The 22232-nt window shown below is 35.3% G+C and overlaps 1 protein-coding gene and 13 non-coding genes across 44 annotated transcripts in view; 2 read left to right on the plus strand and 12 right to left on the minus strand.

Moving 5' to 3' along the window:
- Positions 1 to 22232, plus strand: part of Adar (Adenosine deaminase acting on RNA) — a 431247-nt gene that overhangs the window by 385184 nt on the left and 23831 nt on the right. For all 31 annotated transcript variants that reach the window (XR_012411758.1, XR_012411756.1, XR_012411757.1 and 28 more), the window contains 3 exons: positions 3839 to 4021; positions 4113 to 4393; positions 14344 to 14494. Coding sequence is in view for 28 of the 31 variants with exons in the window: in XM_073977125.1 (XP_073833226.1) it covers positions 3839 to 4021; positions 4113 to 4393; positions 14344 to 14494 (615 nt within the window). In the remaining 3 variants the exon portion in view is untranslated. The remainder of the gene's footprint in view (positions 1 to 3838; positions 4022 to 4112; positions 4394 to 14343; positions 14495 to 22232) is intronic.
- On the minus strand, positions 605 to 676 carry TRNAE-UUC (transfer RNA glutamic acid (anticodon UUC)). The gene has a single exon. It is a non-coding gene; the product is annotated as a tRNA-Glu (tRNA).
- TRNAE-UUC (transfer RNA glutamic acid (anticodon UUC)) lies at positions 1420 to 1491 on the minus strand. Its single transcript has one exon. It is a non-coding gene; the product is annotated as a tRNA-Glu (tRNA).
- Positions 2290 to 2361, plus strand: TRNAE-UUC (transfer RNA glutamic acid (anticodon UUC)). Its single transcript has one exon. It is a non-coding gene; the product is annotated as a tRNA-Glu (tRNA).
- TRNAE-UUC (transfer RNA glutamic acid (anticodon UUC)) lies at positions 2475 to 2546 on the minus strand. The gene has a single exon. It is a non-coding gene; the product is annotated as a tRNA-Glu (tRNA).
- On the minus strand, positions 13781 to 13906 carry TRNAL-CAA (transfer RNA leucine (anticodon CAA)). The gene is made up of 2 exons: positions 13869 to 13906; positions 13781 to 13825 (listed from the first exon to the last, which is right to left on the minus strand). It is a non-coding gene; the product is annotated as a tRNA-Leu (tRNA).
- Positions 15439 to 15564, minus strand: TRNAL-CAA (transfer RNA leucine (anticodon CAA)). The gene is made up of 2 exons: positions 15527 to 15564; positions 15439 to 15483 (listed from the first exon to the last, which is right to left on the minus strand). It is a non-coding gene; the product is annotated as a tRNA-Leu (tRNA).
- On the minus strand, positions 15880 to 16005 carry TRNAL-CAA (transfer RNA leucine (anticodon CAA)). Its single transcript has 2 exons — positions 15968 to 16005; positions 15880 to 15924 (listed from the first exon to the last, which is right to left on the minus strand). It is a non-coding gene; the product is annotated as a tRNA-Leu (tRNA).
- Positions 16539 to 16664, minus strand: TRNAL-CAA (transfer RNA leucine (anticodon CAA)). Its single transcript has 2 exons — positions 16627 to 16664; positions 16539 to 16583 (listed from the first exon to the last, which is right to left on the minus strand). It is a non-coding gene; the product is annotated as a tRNA-Leu (tRNA).
- Positions 18984 to 19108, minus strand: TRNAL-CAA (transfer RNA leucine (anticodon CAA)). Its single transcript has 2 exons — positions 19071 to 19108; positions 18984 to 19028 (listed from the first exon to the last, which is right to left on the minus strand). It is a non-coding gene; the product is annotated as a tRNA-Leu (tRNA).
- TRNAL-CAA (transfer RNA leucine (anticodon CAA)) lies at positions 20064 to 20189 on the minus strand. Its single transcript has 2 exons — positions 20152 to 20189; positions 20064 to 20108 (listed from the first exon to the last, which is right to left on the minus strand). It is a non-coding gene; the product is annotated as a tRNA-Leu (tRNA).
- TRNAE-UUC (transfer RNA glutamic acid (anticodon UUC)) lies at positions 20718 to 20789 on the minus strand. The gene has a single exon. It is a non-coding gene; the product is annotated as a tRNA-Glu (tRNA).
- On the minus strand, positions 21168 to 21239 carry TRNAE-UUC (transfer RNA glutamic acid (anticodon UUC)). Its single transcript has one exon. It is a non-coding gene; the product is annotated as a tRNA-Glu (tRNA).
- Positions 21440 to 21511, minus strand: TRNAE-UUC (transfer RNA glutamic acid (anticodon UUC)). Its single transcript has one exon. It is a non-coding gene; the product is annotated as a tRNA-Glu (tRNA).

Below are 22232 nucleotides of genomic sequence, written 5' to 3' on the forward strand. Positions count from 1 at the left end.
ACCACTCATAATTAACTATCCTACGTTGCTCAAGCCGTCTAGTCACGACATGAACAGTTTTGACGAAGAAACAGGCGACCATTTGCTTCGATGTGCTTCTTCCATGAACAACTTTCGTTGGATTTGGCTTGCCTTTGAAGACCCACACCGTCGATTGCTGTTTCGTTTCGGGCTCAACGCATAGATACCAGATTCATCGTCTGGGACGATCTTATAAACGTCGTTTGTGGCACCGAGGTCGTATATATTCAGAATTTCTTTGCACCAATCGACAAGAGCCTATTTTGAGCAATTGTGCTGAATTTAACGGGAAGACAAATTTTTGTAACCAAGTGTTAATGCAATATCAAATTTTAGTTGGTGGAAGAATTGGCCAAGGTCTAAGATGATTTAAAACTAATTTTGTTCGACAAACTATCAAACTTCTGTTATGGTAAAAAATATTTTATTTAATTTTGTTTCCAGGCAAACTCAAATTGTCCACAATAACTGAAGTTTGGTAGTTATTCGAATGATTTTGTTTTCGAATCGTACAATACCAATACTATCGGAAACACGAAAAATCGTTTTGTAAGTTTGAGAACAAATTTAACCAAAAAAATTCTTCCCATACCGGGAATCGAACCCGGGCCTTCTGGGTGAAAGCCAGATATCCTAGCCACTAGACCATATGGGATATATAGATAAGGACCACTTTCAAGTGGCCCGATTATATAGAACAATAATATCCTCGAAAACATTTTGACAGGACTATGTATACTAATACCAAGATTTCGACCATATATTTGTATGGAACATAGGTTTCAGGTATTCAAACTTAATGTTTTCAAAATTAATTTATGCGGACATATAATACAAAGATTTGTTATCATCCAAGCCCCTTATTAGACTGGACTGATTTACATTTTTAGTTCATAAGAGCGCTTGGGTTTTATAAATGACTAAAGAAAATTCAAATATTCGATATATACCCTGAGATAAGGCTATGTCAGTCTTTAAATTAATGTTTTGATTGAAAGCAGTTTTCTAAACAGTACCGAATTAACTTAAAGTGCACCTGTATTTTTAATGATGATTTTAAGTTTCATCTGTTTTTTGCTTTAAAAACGCTCAAATCATCTTAACTAGCTACAAAACCTTGAAAGTTTCATCTATTGATGGTTGGCATTTATTTTCAAGTTATTACAGGCCGTTATTGATAACTATTTACTCGTAAACTTATTTTTGGTACGTAAATCGAACCAAACTATTGTCTTATTTTCACCAAGCAAACAAGATTTTTGTATATACCAGGATTTAGGCAGGCATTCAATTCTGAAACCCCTTATCTCACAGATTATATAGATTCCTTAATTTTCATACAGATTACGAAGAATCTTAAATTTTTGTTTCATTTGACTAAAGGCATTCCAAAAAATCTTCCCATACCGGGAATCGAACCCGGGCCTTCTGGGTGAAAGCCAGATATCCTAGCCACTAGACCATATGGGATATAAAACAGGTGAATTATAAGGTACAGCAGTTCCTTTTCAAAATAAATTTAAAGGACAAATATTTTCCGGTGTATAATTCGAAACTTAAAACATATCAGTAGTGGGATTCTCTGAGGCATTTTTGATTTATCGACAAATATAGTTAAAATTAAAAATGCTTATAATTTCGGTAATTAACGATGTTTCTCGCTAAGTTAGCGACGAATAAAAAGTAGTCGCAAAGTTTTACCGATAGCAACAGTTATGTCAACTTTTATTTCAACTTTTTATTCATAATTTTGCGTTTTAATTTTAACGATTTTTGTCGATAACCAAAAAATTCATTAGAGAATCCCACTACAGATATTGTTAATAGATATGAATGGAAGATAACCTTTCTGGGAAGTAAATTGTATTGTCAGTTTAGTTCTTGGGCTTTATAAATTGTCTAAAACAGTTCAGAATTGTTTTGAAGTGTATCTGCCATTTTTAGCGATGGGTCGGTGTAGGTCTTGGTCAGTCTTATCCAGATATGTAATTGGAGCGAAACTCAAAGCATATCACAAATACGAATAAAAGGCAACCTTCCTTTGAAGAAAATTGTATTTAAAAACCTGCTTATGAGGAAAAAAGACTTGAAAAGATTCGTAAGACTTCTTTTCAAGCTGTGAGGATTTAATACTTTGACCGATTTGCATAAAAGATCACCACTCTACTTTCCAACTCGGAACAATCTGAAACTTAGTGATATTTCTAAGATGTTGGTTCAGTTAAAATACAAAACAGTACTTGTCATTTAGAGGCACATATTGTTATATCCCATATGGTCTAGTGGCTAGGATATCTGGCTTTCACCCAGAAGGCCCGGGTTCGATTCCCGGTATGGGAAGTTTCTTTTTCTGGATGTTTGGAAAAAATTGTATATTTCTTCATCACATTTTTTATCGCTGCTAATAAATTCAATAATTCTAATTATCGAATTATTTGAAGCAAAAAACAATCTTCCCATACCGGGAATCGAACCCGGGCCTTCTGGGTGAAAGCCAGATATCCTAGCCACTAGACCATATGGGATACATAAGCATATGCCTGAAATAAGTTTTCCTGAAGCGATTAGTTCTTTAATTTTCTTCATTTTCGATCGCAAGTAAGTCCTACCCATCTTTCGTCGCCTTCAGTAGAAAATTTTAGAGAAAAAAATATGTTTTTTTTCAAATGAGTTTTGGATGCCTGGACGTAATTTCCAAAATTATTTTGAGAATTATGTGTTTCATTGAACCCAGATATAATTCCAAAAATATGTTAGAAATTATGTCCGCTATATATTCGCCGATATAAAGGCTAAAACTCAAGGGATTTTTCTTGCTAGGTTCGCTTTCTTGGCTTGTCACTTCTGGTAAACGAATAAAGAACGGACGAGACCAATTCGCACTAGGTTTCCTTTTATTCTTCTGCCAGAAGTAACCTCAGTAAAGCAGAAATTATGCAAACAGCTGATTGAGTTTTTACCTTAATACCGAAAAAATAATACAATACATTTTTAAGAAACTTTGGTAGCGGATTTTTGTATCTGTCCAATGATTTAAGTCCTTAAGCCGAAGGTCGGCATGATACTTGGGAATGCGTAACAGGTTGTATCGCTCCTAGGCTAACATTGCCAATCCCAGCCTTTGGCCGACCAGCTACCTTATCTGTTGCCAAGCATTTGACAATACGGAAATCAGCCTTTGCGTTGGTATGTCGCGAAAAATTGCGTGAAGCATTCAATTTAAAAATTAACAACAAGCGAAGAGACAAGCCCTGAAAGTAGATCAGACATCAATCCTGGGACTTGTGCGAGTTCTGTCCTACATCAAATGCGAATATAACTCCCAAAATGTTTTCTTTGGAAATTTTTTGTTAAAATTATTTTATTATTTTTTTCTGTTTTAATTTTTTTGGAAACCCCCAATCATACTTTTATTTTTGGTGATTTTTACCATCTGTTTCTAGAGAACATCGGATTTACAAAGGTAACAAAAACTGTGTGCATACCATATTGTTAATGCGTCCATATTTATGTGAATTTTCTTGAGTTTTTGTTGTTTGCTTTTTTTACATTTTATGTTTTATATAATTTTAAATTTTTATAAAAATATCTTTGTGTGCGTTTATATATAGAATACCCTGCATATGTCATATAAATAATTCCAAAAACAAAACAAAAACAACTTTAAATGCTCCTTCTACATGTGTGAAAACCAATCAAAAATACAAAATTTCTTCTAAACACTTTTCTAATAAATGTTGATGAACCCTTTTTCCGGATATTTTGGAACTAATTCACTTTTAATATTTGCATGTCTATGTTTTTCTCGATGCCATAGATTCAAACAAGAGTCCATTAAGTGTTGATGGCCAAAAGAAAGTACCCGACAAGGGACCTGTTATGCTACTCTACGAGCTGTTCACTGATGTCCATTTCGATTGCTCAACCGTTGATGGAGCTCAAAATAATTGCCGTTTCAAAATGACGGTAACAGTTAATAATAGTAAATTTGATGGAACTGGTAAGTTTGTTGGAGTGTTATTACACAGCACTCATACTAATCTTGAGATTTTTATGTCTAATAATCTCTTTTTAATTCTCTCTCCTCCCAGGTCCCTCAAAGAAATTAGCCAAAAATGCTGCTGCCAAGGCAGCCTTAGCATCACTCTGTAACATTTCCTATAGTCCCATGATGCATCCCCAAAAGAATCTCCCGCTACCGTTGGATGATAAATCATCATCCATGGAATTGCCACAAATCCATGCTGATACCATTGGCCGTTTGGTTTTGGAAAAGTTTATGGAAGTTATCAAAGGACAAGAATCATATTCACGTCGCAAAGTTTTAGCTGGCATTGTCATGACAGAGAATATGAATTTTAATGAAGCTCAAGTAAGTGGAACGAACAACAAACACACAAAAACTTTCATATCATCATTGTCATCATTATACACACTCCTCACCATTGTCATTTTGTACTGTGTTATTGAAGAGTTAATTAAAAACGGAAGTTGTTAACAATGATATAAGGGGGTTGTATAGAGAGAGAATTTATTGCTTTGGCCATCCTCTTTTATAGTTTTATAGGAACAATACCCAAAGAATTTAGTCCTGTTTTTGTGTCGTTGAACACGTTTCATGAGCAGAGAATAATTAAAATGTCATGGTCATGTGGTTTTGTAAAATGGCCAATTACATTCACACGTACAATCCAACACACACACATACACTCACATGTTAAGTTTTTGCATATTGCCATTTTTTTCGCATATCCGTTTCCTTTTAAGATTTATGGCATTTTTTTTTTCTTTGCCATAACCTGTTCCATTTCAAACATTTTTTGTTTTTGTTCAATACTGGTAACACCAATTTACATAAAAATTCCTGTAAATAGGGCACAGGAAAAAACGCTCTACCTTTCAGGTTGATTTATTTCAATAAAGTCACAAAAAATCTACACTCGAAAAAATATGAAACAAATTGAAGACTTTGTTAAGTTAGAAGTAGGAGTTGTCATCTTAAGTTGGCCTTTAGAACACTATAAAAGTGTCCGGAGCAATAAAACATGCACTGGAAGAAGAGACCATGGACCAAAAGACTGATGCAATAGGAAGACTAAATTCCCAATTTCAATGGAAGTACAAGCGAATAGTATAGAATAACGAGCTTGGGCTCTAGATAGTGTACAATTGTATAGTATACCAGACGGTTTGGTTGCTTTTGTTGTGGAAGCTATTAAATATTTATTCTTCTTTATTTCTTAGATGTCCCATAAGCCGAAGTAAGAATGCATTTCCATTCTCCGCGACATTTATACCCTCAGCACTTATGCTAACGAGGGTATATACACTTTCATACGGTCCAAATGTGCCTCAACGAAATAATGAAGAACTTGGGGTCTATGTATGTTTGGACGAAATCCATTTCAGACAATTTGGATCAACCGATTCGTTCCAAAATTGCTTTGGTAATATTTTGTCCAAAACTAGTTTAGGTTGGAAGATGGGTCAAATCGGTCCATTCATTTAGGAACCTTCCCCACAAAAGTTCAAAACTTTTCGCTAAAATGGCACATCGTAATATTTCATGCTCGAATATGGACTATATTTGAGGCGCTCAGTGGCAAAACGGCCTAACCCGCATGTCCATAAAATCAAACTGACTATAAAGATCTAATCGGAACCTTTTTAGGTTCCTACTTTCTTAAAAAAACAGAAAAATCTAATTGAACGGGGAATGTTTATTATCATTTGAAAGAACATTCGATGACATTTATTTTTTGCAGAATATGTCTAATTGGACGAGGCTACGTCTAAGACCGTCCGTCCGTAGAGTCCAATTTTCGCTGAATTATTCGAATATTTCGACTTGTAACTGACGAATGACACGAGTGATGTTTACCGGCAAATCGAAGCGGGGTTGTCCGTATACACCTTAGACTTTACATAATCCCACAGGAAGAAGTCTAACGGAGTGATATGAGACGATCTTGGTGGCCAATCGACTGGTCCAAAACGTGCTTACCGAAGTGTTCTTTCAATAAATCCATTGATTGATGCGATGTGTGGGAAATGGCACCGTTTTGTTGAAACCAAATGTCGCCGAGATTACGAGCTTCAATTTCAGACATCAAATAGTCGTTTATCACGGCGCAATAATGGTCGCCATTGACGATGAAGTCCTAGCCGGTATCAATTTGAAGTAATAGGGTCCGACGATTCCATCGACCCACAAACCGTTATTTTTTTCTGGATGGAGTGTTAGCTCTTTAATATCTTTAAGTTGCCCTTCTTCCAAAATGTGGCAATTTTGCTTCTTTACATGCCTATAAAACCAGAAAAGCCAGAAATGTGCCTCATCACTGAACAAAATTAGGCTCAAAACACACTCCCCAAATAACGCGAATTTTCGTAATAAAATTGAACGATTTGTAAACGTTGTAGAGAGGTAAGCTTTTCCATGATAAAATGCCAAGCAGTACTAAACGAAAATAACATAAACACGGGACACGACTCACGCGTGATCTGTCAAAAAAGGCTGTTGAAAAAAGTACCTCTTGTTGGATCACCCATTATAACAGTGCCTCCTAAAACAATGCAATATGGATTTTTAGTATTTCAAAAAATTCTGTTTTGATCTTTTCAGTCACGGTGATTTTTTAACATATGGGTAAGGTTCTTTTGGCGCTGAGCGCCTCATTTTTACACTCTTTCGGGTACCACCCACACAAAAGTTCAATATTTTTGTTAAAGTGCAGTTTAGGGTCTGTTCGAAGATCATTTAAATGTGTATCTATGTTACTCCTTGTAATCCTGTTCACAGCGATATTATGTTTTCGTGGGCAAGTCCATGCTTCCTCCTTACATAGTCCAAAACCTCTAAGTTATACGGTAATAAACTGAAATGACTGTTGCATGCGATATATACAAAAGGAATCACCACTAAAATAAGACCCACTTCCAAAATGGACTATGTCGGTCATACCTACCTTCAGTTACATCCTCCGTAACACTTTTGAGCTTTAATCCAAATCCATGTTTTTGTCGGCAGGTTCATACGTCAAAAAGGCCACAAAATTCAGAAAATAGAATTCCGATCACTACTACCCCACGATTCTCGGGGTCACATTTGACTGTATGTTCACGTCCCGGGCAACCAGTCCCAGCTCCGTTTGGGGACCAACCGGTAGTAGCCTTCATGGTTACGAGGTCGTACTAGCGACTTAATTCTGGGACCCCGGGTACCGGCAAGCCCCCTGGTCCTTGTAGCACTTTCCTTCGGGAATGCAGTCTCGGACTGGGGCCGGTAGTTGGTGCGGCCCTTCGGTGAGTATCGTGGTTGCCCAAAATCGCGGGAAGAGTTCGTAGAACTCGAATTGGGTAGCATTATCCACCTTCTCTATACGCCATAAAAAGACAGGAGTTTTAGATGGTGTTCCGCGCCAAACCAAGTTGGTGAACGGGGCCAAACACCTGAACGCAATTGTTACCTCACTTCGGTGCGTTGATTGGTCGCCTGTAACCAGTCCAGTGTTGTGAGAACACCGTGGGGTAAGGCTGAAAGGCAGGTACCCACGTTAATCACACCACATTTCTGAATGTTCACGTCGTCCGCTCATGTCACATCTATCTGCGACAAGCTGAGATGTAGGAACAAGGCCCTACACGTCCTTTGGGAGTAGATAAAGAAAACATTTGACTACATATAATGCGATAGGTCGCTCTGTGTTAAGCTATACGGCGCCAGTGTGATCTGCGAATATAATTACAAGGCTATGGAACAATATTCAAACCTGAGAACTGCAACTGGGTGCCTCCTCATGTCATCGGTGAACCATCTACATTAAGAGACATTTTTTTCCAATTAGGCAACATAATGACATGCTCTCACTGTTGCAATTGCTGCTCGGGTGTTACCGTAAAAGTCACCCAAATCAACATACTCGTATTGTGAATAGGTCTGTATATTCAGTGATAGCTTCATTTCCGCAGTCCATGTGGCTATCAATGTGCCGTTTGAACTGCGAGAACAATGGTATAGGCTGATCACAAATATCACTAGCGGTGGGTTCATTTTGCTTCAGATTTCCATGTGCGACTGGCGTTCAAAATTGTAGTTTGTGGCCTAAAATTTCAATTTGGGTCGGATGGGTTTGTCGAACAGTGTGGCATGGTTGACCATGTCTACCATTGCTTGGCTGTTCTGGTAGCTACTTACGGAATCTGTTTTGATGATTCGCAACACTCTCTAAAATGGGGGAGAGCTAAAGCCTCAAAAGTCATCGCACAGTAGTGAAATTCTAAGCTTTGCTGGTGCTATTTCATTTGGCTTCAGTAAAGATTTTCCAAGCTTCGTCAAGTTGATAACTTCTGCCAGGTACTCGACTCCTGGTTTATCGAAGCGATCTGAGCCTTGGATAACACCTGCAACAAACTGTGATAATGCCTCCCACGATCCAAAGAGTTTGCAGACGACTTCTAAACTCTTTTCAAATTCGTTTAACCTCCACAGCTCTTCAGATGTAACACAACTCTTTCTTACGATAGAGCCTTAAGCGTTGTCCACAATTTACTAGTTCCTCTCGCTCATTAATTTGCTTTGGTTTCACTAGAAAATTTCAGGCTTCGGATACTATTACGGCTTACTAACGTCTAGTTGAGAACTTCTGTCAGATACTCGACTCCTGGTTTATGCAACTGTTTTCACATTGACATTCACATTGTGGAGTTATCTAACTGCCCTGTCAGCGCTGGTACTATCTGATCATTATATTCATCCATCGAACTATGGCTCTGCCATATCTGCACAAACAATAGTATGCTAAGTCGACTTAGCATGTTTTCAAGTTCTTTACATTTTTATATTTAACGTCCTTTAACTTAAATTCTGTCAAATTTTGGTAATGATCGGACAATCCGAACGGAAGTTATAAACAAATATATAGTACTGAAGGTCAAAGAAATTTCCAAACTTTTAGAGCTTGTCCTGCAAAACTCGCTTTTCAGAATTAGCGAACTATTATTTGGAGGTGTCGAACGTCCTTTAACTTAAATTCTGTCTAATTTTGGTAATGATCGGTCAATCCGAACAAAAGTTATAAACAAATATTGACTTAGCATAGTACTGAAGTTCAAAAAAATTCCACACTTTGGGAGCTTCTCCTGCAAAACTCACTTTTTAGACTTAGCATACTATTATTTGGAGGTGTCGATATATCAGTTATAACTCGTGGTTCAATCCGTCAACGCGGATTGGTTAGAAGAATCTTTACAATTTTTTCGCCCCAACACACCGAGTAATGCATTATCTTTCTGTGCAAGTACTTATTCTTCGGATTCATACATTAGCACGAGTAATACCATTGTCTTGATGAATTTGATTTTTGTGTCTCGAGTGGTTTCTTAACAGGATTAATTAATCCAAAATAGCATCTTCTCCTATTTCAAAACTGATTCTGTTTATCGTATTGGCGACGTTGCTAAGGTATTTGAAATCATTAATTACCTCCAAAATTGTATTTACCGTACCGAGTTCAATAGACGTATCGCGTGCCGATACCAAAAGTGATTTAGAGGACCTTTAAACGTATGTATAGGACTGTCGAAAGCAGCCTTATACTCCATCTGAATCTCTTCTGAATCTGGTCAATGGTTGATTTTCCAGATCTAAAGACGCATTGATATGACCCTACAATCCACTGGATGGAATTTTTCAAGCAATGGGGAGTAGATCTATGCCTCTGATTTAAGCTTACCGCCTTCCTTACAACATGTGTATTAAAGCTATGTTTACTAATCTGGTAACTTTTAACTGCAGTTTAAGGAAAGATCCCACGGGGATAGAATTTGTCCATAACAAAATGAAAGTCAATAAAGTTGGTTTTGTGGCTGGGCAGTTGAACAGGTGCAGCATGCCAATACGATCCATTATTGCCTGTCTCTTTCTTGTTGAACAGTTGTTGTAGAGATTTTGCACTTTCACTCAAGTTTCCGTTCCGTACTTTTTGAACAATTTTGTATGGGGGAATTAATCATTGCCAGTTCATTCTTTGATAGTTTTACGATTTCAAAGTACCGGAACACAATAACGGTCCCCTATCAGTTAGCAAATACTGTCAGCTAGGAACTTGAGGACGTTGTTCCTACTTTTAATCATATCGCAAATAAATGTTGCATGTTCGTACGGCTTATATAAGTTATTGATTCTAATCCCTTATATTTTGTGGTAATTGATGATTGAAATTATTGGCCCATGGGTATGTACATTCCGAGGTGGACACATGTATGCAAAAATATTTCGATACTGTCACCCTCCTTGGGAAAAAACTCTGTTCCACTCTACAGGGTTTGGATTGTGTGTTGATATCATTAATGGTTTGTGACACGTCAGTTTTGTTTGACACCTCGGCTGCTATATTTGTTAATGATCTATAAAGCTTTTAGGGTACTGTGTTGCTATGTATAGCACTAACCTCTGGGGGTGTTGTGTATTATCACAACAGTTCACTATTGGCGATAATACTGCGATTGATGTGCATTACTTTCATTTTCTGCCACCATTGCCTACCTATAGCTGCACACCAATCATGCCATTTTCCAAGCTTCGGGAACTATTGACGTTGCTAACGGAAAGTTGAGAACTTTAGTGTAGTACTCGACTCGACTTGTTGTAGCAACGCAAATACGTTAATTCGTATATCTTTTTCAGTTAATTGGTTCTGGCTGCTCTCTCGAATCGAAAATGAGTTACAGAATTTCACTACTGATAGGTTCCTTGGTCTAGAGGTTCTCATTTATACCTTTAGACACCTCTCTCCAGATTATGAAGATCTGTCGTGACGTGCCTGAGGGGAAGGCTTTCCATTAAATCGTGACAGGGATGAGGTCAGTTCAAGCAGGTACTGCATCGACAACAACCTGTTGTGTTGATGCACCATTAAAACCTTCGCCTCCTCATGAAGTGGACCATCACTGGTGCCACTGCTTAGTGCTAACATTTGCATACCTGGCGCCGCATAGCTTACCACAGACCGGAATATTGCTTTGTAAGAGGTCAACAAGGTTTCTTTGTCAGCAACCCAAGGGCTGCTGGCCAGCGACTTAAAAGTTACATCCAATATCTTGGGATGTTAGTGCTTAGAACATTAGTGATCACTTCCTTACGGTAGCGTAAAAACAAACCACACTTATTCTCTCTTTATTTCTCATTTACCATTGCTAAGTAATGGGGAGAGTGTCTTACCACTACTAATACACGAACTATTCTGAGCACCCATGGCTTAGAATCAGGGCACCATCGACCAATATATTAAGGGCCTCATTTCAGCCGTACAGGTGGTGAACTCTGCGGGTCTTGGACTTTTTATTTCGCTTTGATTATACTGTGCAACATTTTTGAGCCAATCGCGTGCAAACAACTTCTGTCCAGAATTTTATGAAAGTAGAGGACCAACAGGCAAAAACCATATTTGGGTTTTGTTTTCTTAGATCGGGTTCGGTTGTTATGGCCTCATCTAAACATGGTTAAAGATCGAATTTTTAAAACAAATCGGGGCTTTATCTCTGAAACCAACACGAATCTTGTTTTGACATCTGCAGCAAACTTGTAGATAAGAGCAAGAAGAAAATATTTCGAGGAAAAGTGAACTCGAAAAACTGAATTTATTGCCTCAAATTTTATAATATATCTAACAATGCTATAATTTGTGTATATTTCGCAGCGTATCTCCCAAAATGTTAAATTCTTCCTTTTGGGAAAATATTCTCTGGAATGCAATACACAACTCTTCAGAACATTATATTGTTGTAAAATGCCTCTATCGCCTTGTTTATAGCAAATTTTTCAACAACAATTTGGTAAATATTTCAATAATTCATTGAAATCCCCAACATGAGAATAAACAGCCTGTGTGAACATTGTTTGAAATAAGTTTTGTAAAAGGTATGTTATGAAATACCCCTTAAACAACGTGAAATAACCATTTTAGAGTTTCAGAATGTTCTGAAGAATTGATGGTCACATTATTTGCAGAATTTTTAGAATGGTTACTTGTTTCAACTCCCAACAGTTTAGTTGTTACTGACCAGAATTTCAGACATTATGTAAACTTTTCTATATTTTAACGAGTTTGATGCGCTAGGTACAGCTTTTCCTAGTTCATCTGTTTGACACATAAGTTCTACTACTTTAGGGCTGCAATATTGCTGAAGACTGCAAAGCAAAATTATTATTAGTTTCGGAGATAAAGGTCCGATCACTGGAAAAAAGGCTCATTTTAGGTCGGTTTAGATGAGGCCATAAAATCTTAACCCGATCTAAGAACACAAAACCCAATTAAGTTTTTTGTAGTCTCAATATGTACTTTCAGGAAATGCCCATTAGAAGTTGTTTGCATTTCCAGTGTTGCACAGTGTTATATTACACATTTCAAGCATGCTGATCGGGCTTATATCACGAAATCAACCTGTTTTTTAAATTGCTTCTAATGTTTCTGTATATTGTATAGGTGGATTTATGCCGATGCATTGAGATAATACCGATCTATTTTCCCTAGGTAAAGTTTTTCGGTTGTCGCTTATGGTGGCCGAACACAATCCGGTTCGCATACGATGAGTGTAACGATAATTCCTGGTGACCAATTTGGGGCCTCTTAGTCAAACAGCAGACGAACGAAAGCTTTATATATCACGTGTTTGATCTCTTGTTTGTACTTACTGCCACCTATTTTTTTATATGCTCCGTCTTTAGGCTACAAAGGGTATATACACTTTCATACGGGCAAAATGTGCCTCATCGAAATAATGGTTTTAGACCCCAAGTATGTTTGGACGAAATGTGTTCAGACAATTTGTAGTTGATTTAGCAATGTCCGTCCGTCTGGCTGGTGCGCACGATAACTCTCGAACAGATGAACCGATTCGGTTCAAGTTTTGGCTTTCGTTATATTTTGTCCAATCTTAGTTTAAGTTCGAAGATGAGCTATATCGGTCCACTCCTTCCGGTACCTCCTCCACAAAAGTTCCAGAATGTTCGAAGTTCAACATTTGTGTCTTAGTGCAGTTAATTCCTAATCAACATTTTTGTCGGCAAGTTCAAATGTCCAAAAAGGGCCACAATATTCTGAAGAGACCTTAAATACATTCGATCTGTCCGGAGGTAAAAGACTCGCTTCACATTGGCTGAGGGTATATATCTGTCGGCAAAGCCGACTGACACTTTTTTACTTGTTTTTTTTTTTTATTTTTAATTGTATTCCGCTTCCCAATGTTTCCAGCTACCGTTTCATCATGTATACTAAGATTCAAGAGGGTTTCAACGCTTTTTGGAAGTGCTTGCGCTATAGATCTTTGTGATTGAAGATACGCTTGTTGAACAACATTGAGGGCTTACATTCTTCCGACTGATGGGGTTTTATTTCTTGGGGCTTCTCGATTGGCATTGTTTATGTTTATATGGGTTAATTCGTTTTGAGAATAGTTAATGTGCAGCTGTTTTCGGAGCCGTTCATGGCCCTATGGGCTATGTTACTGTAATTGTACTAAATAAAATGATATAGGTCACCTTCGCACTCTGCGTATTACTCATAACACCGAAGAGTCACTTTAGTTATATTATCTTCCAGTCCGAGACTTTTTATATTATGTAGCTCTTATCTCTCCTATTTCTCAATTTCTTTCACTTTCTTGTGACTTTAGTATTCATTGGAATTTCGACAAACAAATATAATTTTATATATAAAGTTATTTTATTTAAATAAAATTGTTCATATAAAAAACAGTTTGTCAGGAGTGGGATTTGAACCCACGCCCTCAGAGAGGACCAGAAGTCTCAACGCACGAATTCTGTTTGAACAGAACAAGTTGTTACACTTGAGTCTGGCGCCTTAGACCGCTCGGCCATCCTGACATGACAAACCGCGGAATTTATATCCGATAGAACATTTCGAATTTTAAACATAGTTTGTGTATGTGGGTCCATGAAATTAAAAAGAAATTATTATTGTATGAAATTTCTCAATTTTTAGCTTTTTTGATTGATCTTGACGAATATTGCCTATGTTCATCAACGATACGAGATTTCTAATGTTCCTATCAAATAAAATTGAAAAATTATTTATTTATTGGAAAATTTTGTTTGGGAACATTTACTCTATGAAACACTCTAAATTTCGTACCCCAAAAATGTTTTTCTCTGTGTGTAGAAAAAAAATATTTGTTCTCGATTTCCAAAACAATTATTTAGCACTAACATTTTTCATTACCTCCTTCCCTTTACATACCGTTTTAAATATTTATCTTTATGTTCTTTTTAATTTTTCTCATGCTCTACCTCTATTTTTTTAGGTCATTTCAGTTTCGACTGGTACCAAATGTGTCAGTGGTGAACATATGAGCATTAATGGCTCCGTTCTTAATGATTCACATGCTGAAATTGTATCACGTCGTTGTTTTATGAAATATTTGTATGCACAATTGGAGCTGCATTTTAATCCGGGTAAGTTGTTGCTTTAAATTCATTCTTATTGGAAATATACTACAAACATACATATATTTTTGGTCTTTCAAAATCATTTTTATTATTATAAGTAAAACAATGATCGATGTTTTTTTTGTTGTGTCTCTGCATGTCTGTATTATTTTTCAATGTTGCTCATATTTATGTTTTATTTTGTGTTTTTTACGAAACCTTTTCTCTCCCAACACCTCCACCATCACCATTTTTTCCAACCACCACCACCACTAAACGATCATATTTTCTTCACTAACTTTACTTTTTTTTTAGAATGTAGCTTGGAATTCTTTTTGGTGTTTTATTAATATTTTTTTTAATTTTTATTACTTGATGTTGTGCGTATTATAGTAGTTGTGTTGTAGAAAAAAAAATACTTTCCCTGAGCGAAGATTTCGTGACATTAAGCTAGTATTTCGGTTATAAAAAATACTTATAGGCGTGTTTTCTTAAGTTGCTATTGTTCAACAACTCATAGTTTTTTCCAGCAGATCAGAGGACCTCTTGACCCTGTTCAGATAATAATCAAAACATTGTACAAGGTTTGATATAGGTCCATATGCAATGTCAACCAAACATTTCTTCCTCACAATGGATTGGCATATAAGTATTCACCTATATTACCCTCCAAAGTTTTTGGCACTTTTAAAAGAAGGGCCGATTGCAGGAAAACTATACGTTTTAGAGAAATAAGTTATTTTTTTAAAAATGCTTAAAAAAGTCAAAAATATAAACAACTTTAAGTTTTCTCGCAAAAAAATCGCTGTGCTAAGTGGTTAAAAATACTTAGGTCTACAAAACTTAAAAATTAACAGATTCATTCCTATTTTACCTTAGTACTTACAATCTAGCAATGCCAATATTAATTATTAGGAAAAATCTCACTTGAAAATTTCTCAAAAAATAAAATTGTTTTATAAAAAGTATTTTGTCAGGAGTGGGATTTGAACCCACGCCCTCAGAGAGGACCAGAACGCTCATCGTACGTATTCTGTTTGAACAGAACAAGTTTTAACACTTGAGTCTGGCGCCTTAGACCGCTCGGCCATCCTGACATGTTGACAATGAATAGCTCGAATTTATTAAATTTCGAGATTTTAAAGTTAAGTCATAGCCTATATGAATAACTAACTAGTGATTTGAAAATTGTTTTGGTGATATTCCTCATTTTCAAATATATTGGGAATATTTTCCATATTTAGAAATTAAGCTCAATCAAAAAATTAACGAACAATTTCGCCCATCCACACTTTTTATTCAATAAAATATTTGATCATTGTCAAAGTAATGATAGAAAAATTCCTTTCAATCCTCAGTAAAAAAAAATTCAAATCTGAACATTTCTTTATTTTTCACAACAAAAAATATTTTGTCAGGAGTGGGATTTGAACCCACGCCCTCAGAGAGGACCAGAACGCTCATCGTACGAATTCTGTTTGAACAGAACAAGTTATTACACTTGAGTCTGGCGCCTTAGACCGCTCGGCCATCCTGACATGATATCGGATAGCTGATAAAATTTAGAGTCTTTCAAGAGCTTCAAATCAGACCACGATCCATTGAACTTCCGAAAAATTTAAGCCTTTTCGAATTAATCGGAAGCAGATAATATTCCTATAAAAATAATTCCTTTCCGTACCGAAAATTATTGAATGGGATAGACATTTTCCCAATTTTGCAAATTAATTTTGAAATCTTCGAATTTTTGAAAAAAAAAAAGAAAAACAAGGAACCCTCCCAGCTCCCATAGTAGAAAATCTAATGTTTTTCTTCAACTCCTAATTTTGGGAAGGATTTGTTATTTCAATTTTGCAAAGAAATTCCAATTTTTAAATAATTTTACTTGCAAGTAACCCCTCTTCAATATTGTCAGTTTAAAATCTAATATTTTAGCTCCCATGAATGTTTTCGAATTATACAATTTTGAATGACTTTTTCATAATCCAAAATGTATGGTAGGACCCTTTATTCCATAGTAGAAATACAAATAATTTCATTTTGTGTAGGAAGAAATATTAAAAAATATTTTTGTCAGAAGTGGGATTTGAACCCACGCCCTCAGAGAGGACCAGAACGCTCATCGTACGAATTCTGTTTGAACAGAACAAGTTGTTACACTTGAGTCTGGCGCCTTAGACCGCTCGGCCATCCTGACATGATATCGACTGGCTGATACAATTTAGAGTCTACTCTAGACCTTCAAATCAGACCACGATCCATTGGCGACCAGTGTTCTTAATATATGAAACAATTTCTCATATAGATTACTTCTAATCCTAATCTAATTGTCCGTAAAAATTCTCCTATTTTGTCCAATAATAATTGGAAGCAATAGTCGGAAGAACTATTGGCCTTTTAAAGCAGCCAAGATCACCCATTCAGGTTAAAGTTGTCTTCATTGCTTTCATTGGCAGCCTGTTTTGGTCATATGGACCAATTAAGGTATGTCATAAGGAAAATACCGCCTTGGATTCTAAACACACAATTTCAACAGTAAAGCACAGAGGAGACTCTGTTGTGGTATTGCGTTGTATGGGTGCTTCCGGTGTACGAAATCGTGTCTTTATCGAAGGAATTAAGGATAAGATGTATTATTTAAACATTCTGAAAGGATAATTTGAAATTTAGGCGCTGAAAAAAATAGGATTTGGGACAACATTCCAATTTTATCAATATATGAGCCCGAGCACAAATCACAAAGTTTTCCAAAATGGATGCTATGTAACTGTCCAAAAGTGATTCAAACACCTCCCCGATCCCCGGATTTGAATCCTATAGATAATTTGTGGAGTATTTTAGAGACAAATATAAAAAATCGTAACATCTAAAGTATAGGAACCCTGAAATATGCCTTGAAAGAAGAATGGGGAAAAATTCCGATATCTTGCCCGAAAACTTAGTTAAATCTTTGCCAAAAAGGCTAAAAGCTGTAAAGGATAACAAAGGATGTCAACCAAGTGCTAAACTCCTAAGAAATCCTTTTGGTTTCATGAAACTTTTAGAGTGCATACTTTTCACCGTGAGGTAGAAATCGATGTTGTATAGGCATTTTTATTGTTTATCTAAATTAAATAAATAATTTTATTATATTTAAGTTAACACACTAATGTAAAAATATAAAAAGGAATGAAATCGCTATCATTACCAATTCTTAGCAATCGCAGTTTTAATGAAAGAAACTGAAGTGGATACTTTTGACTGTGATTCACTGTACGTTAACGTGACTGCAACAACAACATTTTTTCTCTTTATTCTCATCTGTCGTGGTTTAGCAAAGGAAAGTCTCGCTCAGACTAATGCACAAAAAATTTTGAGCACCACCGTTTTAAAGCAAAACTTAAGCCTTGGGGATTAATTTCCTCCTTCATCCAGCCTGCAGGCCAAGCTCTTGGTCCATTTAAATTAAAATTCATTTTGAACTAAAATATAGGATTCAAGAAGGGAAGTAAATGATTTTTTCGAAATAGATTTAGAGACAGACCAATTTTCAATCACGTTTCTAAAAATATCGTTTCAATATCTGCTTATTAATGTTGAGTTCAAGTACAGTCCTCAATTATCCGGGAATTGATTATCCGTAAACCTCCATTATTCGGGAAAAAAAAACAGAGCTTTTCGTTCATTTTACACCAATTAGCCGTGAAATTTTATGATCCGGGATTATAATACATTCGACCAAATTTCTATGGACAAAAACAATGCACAAATCAGTAATTTTACTATAGTTTCAATATTTTATACTTCAATTTAAATTCATAACTGCTCTTATTAATAAATATTAAAAATATGCAAATGCATATTTTTATTAAAAATGTATATGTAGCAGTGTTACTCCAATATCCGGGAAAATGGTTTATCCGTAATGCCTCCGGTCCCGACCATTACAAGTAATCGAGGTCCGACTTTTTTTCTACACTTCGAATTTATACAACCCCTGAAAAGTAAGTTAAGGTCAAATCAAATCTTACCAATCCTGTATGAGGCCGAATGCAGTTCTCGAACCTTTTAGTCATAGCATACATTTTTCGTTTGCTCTCTCTCTCTCTCTCTCTGAACTCTGAATATTCCCCACAAAAGTTTTCAAACATCTTCCATTTCCGTATTGTCGTAGGGATTTTTACATTATTTTTTCTACACTGAATTTAAAACAACCCCTGAAAAGTAAATTAAGGTCAAATCAAATCTTACCAAACTTGTATGAGACCGAATGTAGTTCTCGAACCTTTTAGTCAGAGCATACATTTTTCTTTTGCTCTCTCTGAACTTTGAATTGTGAATATTCCCCCACAAAAGTTTTCAAACATCTTCGATTTTCGTATTGTCGTGGGGATGTAATAATTACTCCTGATCGCAAAAATATTTTTTGACTTGGCCTTTCAAAGTTTTTTTTTCTATCCTCCCAACAACTTTCTGTCTTAACTGGCCGAAATGTATTAAAAATCTGATTCTTCAAATTCTATGAAAAAAAATATTTTGTCAGGAGTGGGATTTGAACCCACGCCCTCAGAGAGGACCAGAAGTCTCATCATACAAATTCTGTTGAACAGAACAAGTTATTACACTTGAGTCTGGCGCCTTAGACCGCTCGGCCATCCTGACGTGACGTTGATCAGTGAACTTACGATCAGAAAAAAAATTATTGGGAAATTTTTTATTTGATTGAAAACCAAATTGAATGACATATTTTTCAAAACAACAGTTTGGAACGAATTTGGTTTCGAATCTTCTTCGTGAATGAAACTCAGGGTTAGTGTGAAATAGAAGTTGCATATTAGAAAATCCACAACTCGCATATTCGAATTTTTCCAATTGAGATTTTTTCAATATCTAACTAATATTTTGGCTTTCTAAAGCAATCTTCCTTAGAAGTTTTCAAAAATAAAAATTCCGAACAGTATGGAACAAATTTGGTTTCGAATCGTCTTAAAAAAAATCCATAACTCGCATATCCGAATTTTTCCAATTGAGATTTTGCCAATATCTAACTAATATTTTTGGCTTTCTAAAGCAATCTTTCTTATAATTTGTAGGGGAGAATTTTCATATTCATATTCGAATTTTTCCAATTGAGATTTTTTCAATATCTAACTAATATTTTTGGCTTTCTAAAGCAATCTTCCTTAGAAGTTTTCAAAATAAAAAATTCCGAACAGTTTGGAACAAATTTGGTTTCGAATCGTCTTGTGAAATTAAGGGTAGTGTGAAATAGAAGTTCCATATTAAAAAAAAACCATAACTCGCATATTCGAATTTTTCCAATTGAGATTTTGCCAATATCTAACTAATATTTTTGGCTTTCTAAAGCAGTCTTTCTTATAATTTGTAGGGGAGAATTTTCAAAAATAAAAAAATTCCGAAATGTAGGCGCTTCAAAAATGTTACATCTCTATAATTTGTATTTATTTCCTTATTATATAATATACCTTGATTGTTTATAGAAATCAGTAAAAAACACTTCAAAACTCTATAATTTTTAAAATTTAGTCCATGGTCTTTCTCATCTCAAATTGTTACCATCCTTATCACTTAAAAAATAAAATAACAAAAAGTATTTTGTCAGGAGTGGGATTTGAACCCACGCCCTCAGAGAGGACCAGAACGCTCATCGTACGAATTCTGTTTGAACAGAACAAGTTGCTACACTTGAGTCTGGCGCCTTAGACCGCTCGGCCATCCTGACCTGATGTCTATCGTCTGCTTAAATTTGTATAAATAAACAAATTTACATAAATTACGTTAAAGTGTTATAAATAAAATATTCACTTTATTTAACGGCATGTGTGTGTATTGTACCTAAGTGTTTCCACTTCAATATTTTGCTTTTCTAAATAATTTTTGTGTTGTGCCAAAAATATTGGTATCAATAAGCTCACATTTTATATAAATTTACATATCAATTAGCATAAAATATTTAAGTGTTTTCAAATAATGCTATTAAACTATTTCACAAATTTTGTATAGGTAGATTTTCTTTTGATATAAATACTATTCTGTGTATCTGTAAATAATAATTCATAAATAAATTTGTTATTACTAAATACATATTTGGAAAACATCAAGAAAAACATAAGAAAAGAAAATCAACTTAAAAGATTCTATATTTCTATTGATTAATATTTCGTAATTTTAAAAACACGTGCTAAATTTGTTTTATATTAGGAAATTAATACATATCATTCCAAGTAAAAACACTTTAAAAAAAAATACTTTCCCATACCGGGAATCGAACCCGGGCCTTCTGGGTGAAAGCCAGATATCCTAGCCACTAGACCATATGGGATATATACGCTGTGGTGTTTTAGAGCACAGCACACAACACTCTACCAGACGCACAAACAACAAAAAAATTTTAAATTCTTATTCGATTTATGCTTCTTCTTCAAAAAACCTGTTTGATAGCGTGACCGTGATCTTCACTGACGATGATGATAACATAGAATTGTGTGATTCAACAGGGTGTGTGTGCGATCGATCTATTCTCTAGTTTTTTTAGTTATGCTATTTATAGACTGAATATTTTTGGGCACATGTGTTTTTTTAAGTGTTATCATGTTTAGAGTTATTTTATTGCTTGTAATTATTTCTATGCTATTAGAAATGTGTATTTAATTCGTTGAATATCATGTTGGGAAGATTGAAATAAGAGAACAAAAAATCTTTCCCATACCGGGAATCGAACCCGGGCCTTCTGGGTGAAAGCCAGATATCCTAGCCACTAGACCATATGGGATATATGTTATGTAATAAACAAATGTCTAAATGTAGTTTTTGTATTATCAGGTGATCGATATTTAAGAAAATTATCCATCCACTCGATAAGAGAAAAAATACAAAAATCTTTTTAATCTATAAAATAGTATTTAATTTATAAAATAAACGTGGAAACATATTTAATTTTTAAATTTGATCAAATAAATAGTAAAAAAAAACTTCCCATACCGGGAATCGAACCCGGGCCTTCTGGGTGAAAGCCAGATATCCTAGCCACTAGACCATATGGGATATGGAAACATTTGAAACGAATGTTCTTCTTAAATATTTTTGTGCCCAAAATAATTTTGCCCGATATTTCCAATCGCAGTATTTATTTCTCCACGAGTTAGGTTTTGCATAATAGAATTAATACAAATGTTGTGAGATTTTTAGATTTTTTAATTATATGTTATGATTTCATAATTCTTATTCAACTTTAAATGAATTGGACCTTCAATATACTAGTCCAAAGATGAGCATATGAAATTAATTTAAAGTTTAGTAACACTATATGGTAACTTTCTTTATTAGTTTGTAGGCCTTCTACTAAGATTCTGAAGATTTCTCAACCTTTACCCTGAGTAGAAATAGCTTGAATTCTTTTCAAATTAATGGTAAACATAACTTAATGCGAGATAAACTTCTGGACTTCAGCGTAGTTTTGTACGGTGTGCATAGACTTATTTTGAGATAAATCCTAGTTTTTTTCGGCTATTTGTAGCGACCTAAAATAATGGCCGATGAACATAAGGTCTAAAATAAATCTTGCGAAAAGTATCGCCGCGTTTTTTTCCTTATATTGTTTTAGTTATTGATAGACTTTTTTACGGCTATAAATGAATCAGCGAAAATTTTTCCAATTTCCTGTCTGCTGGTCACCGACAAAGCCCTTACTGACACAATCGACACAAACATCGAAGAATTCAATGGACATTAACGGAGAATCTAGACAACATATTAAGGTTATGCA

This window comes from Musca autumnalis, unplaced genomic scaffold, assembly GCF_047663935.1.
Source record: "Musca autumnalis isolate F117 unplaced genomic scaffold, ASM4766393v1 scaffold_3, whole genome shotgun sequence".
Lineage (NCBI taxonomy): Eukaryota > Metazoa > Arthropoda > Insecta > Diptera > Muscidae > Musca > Musca autumnalis.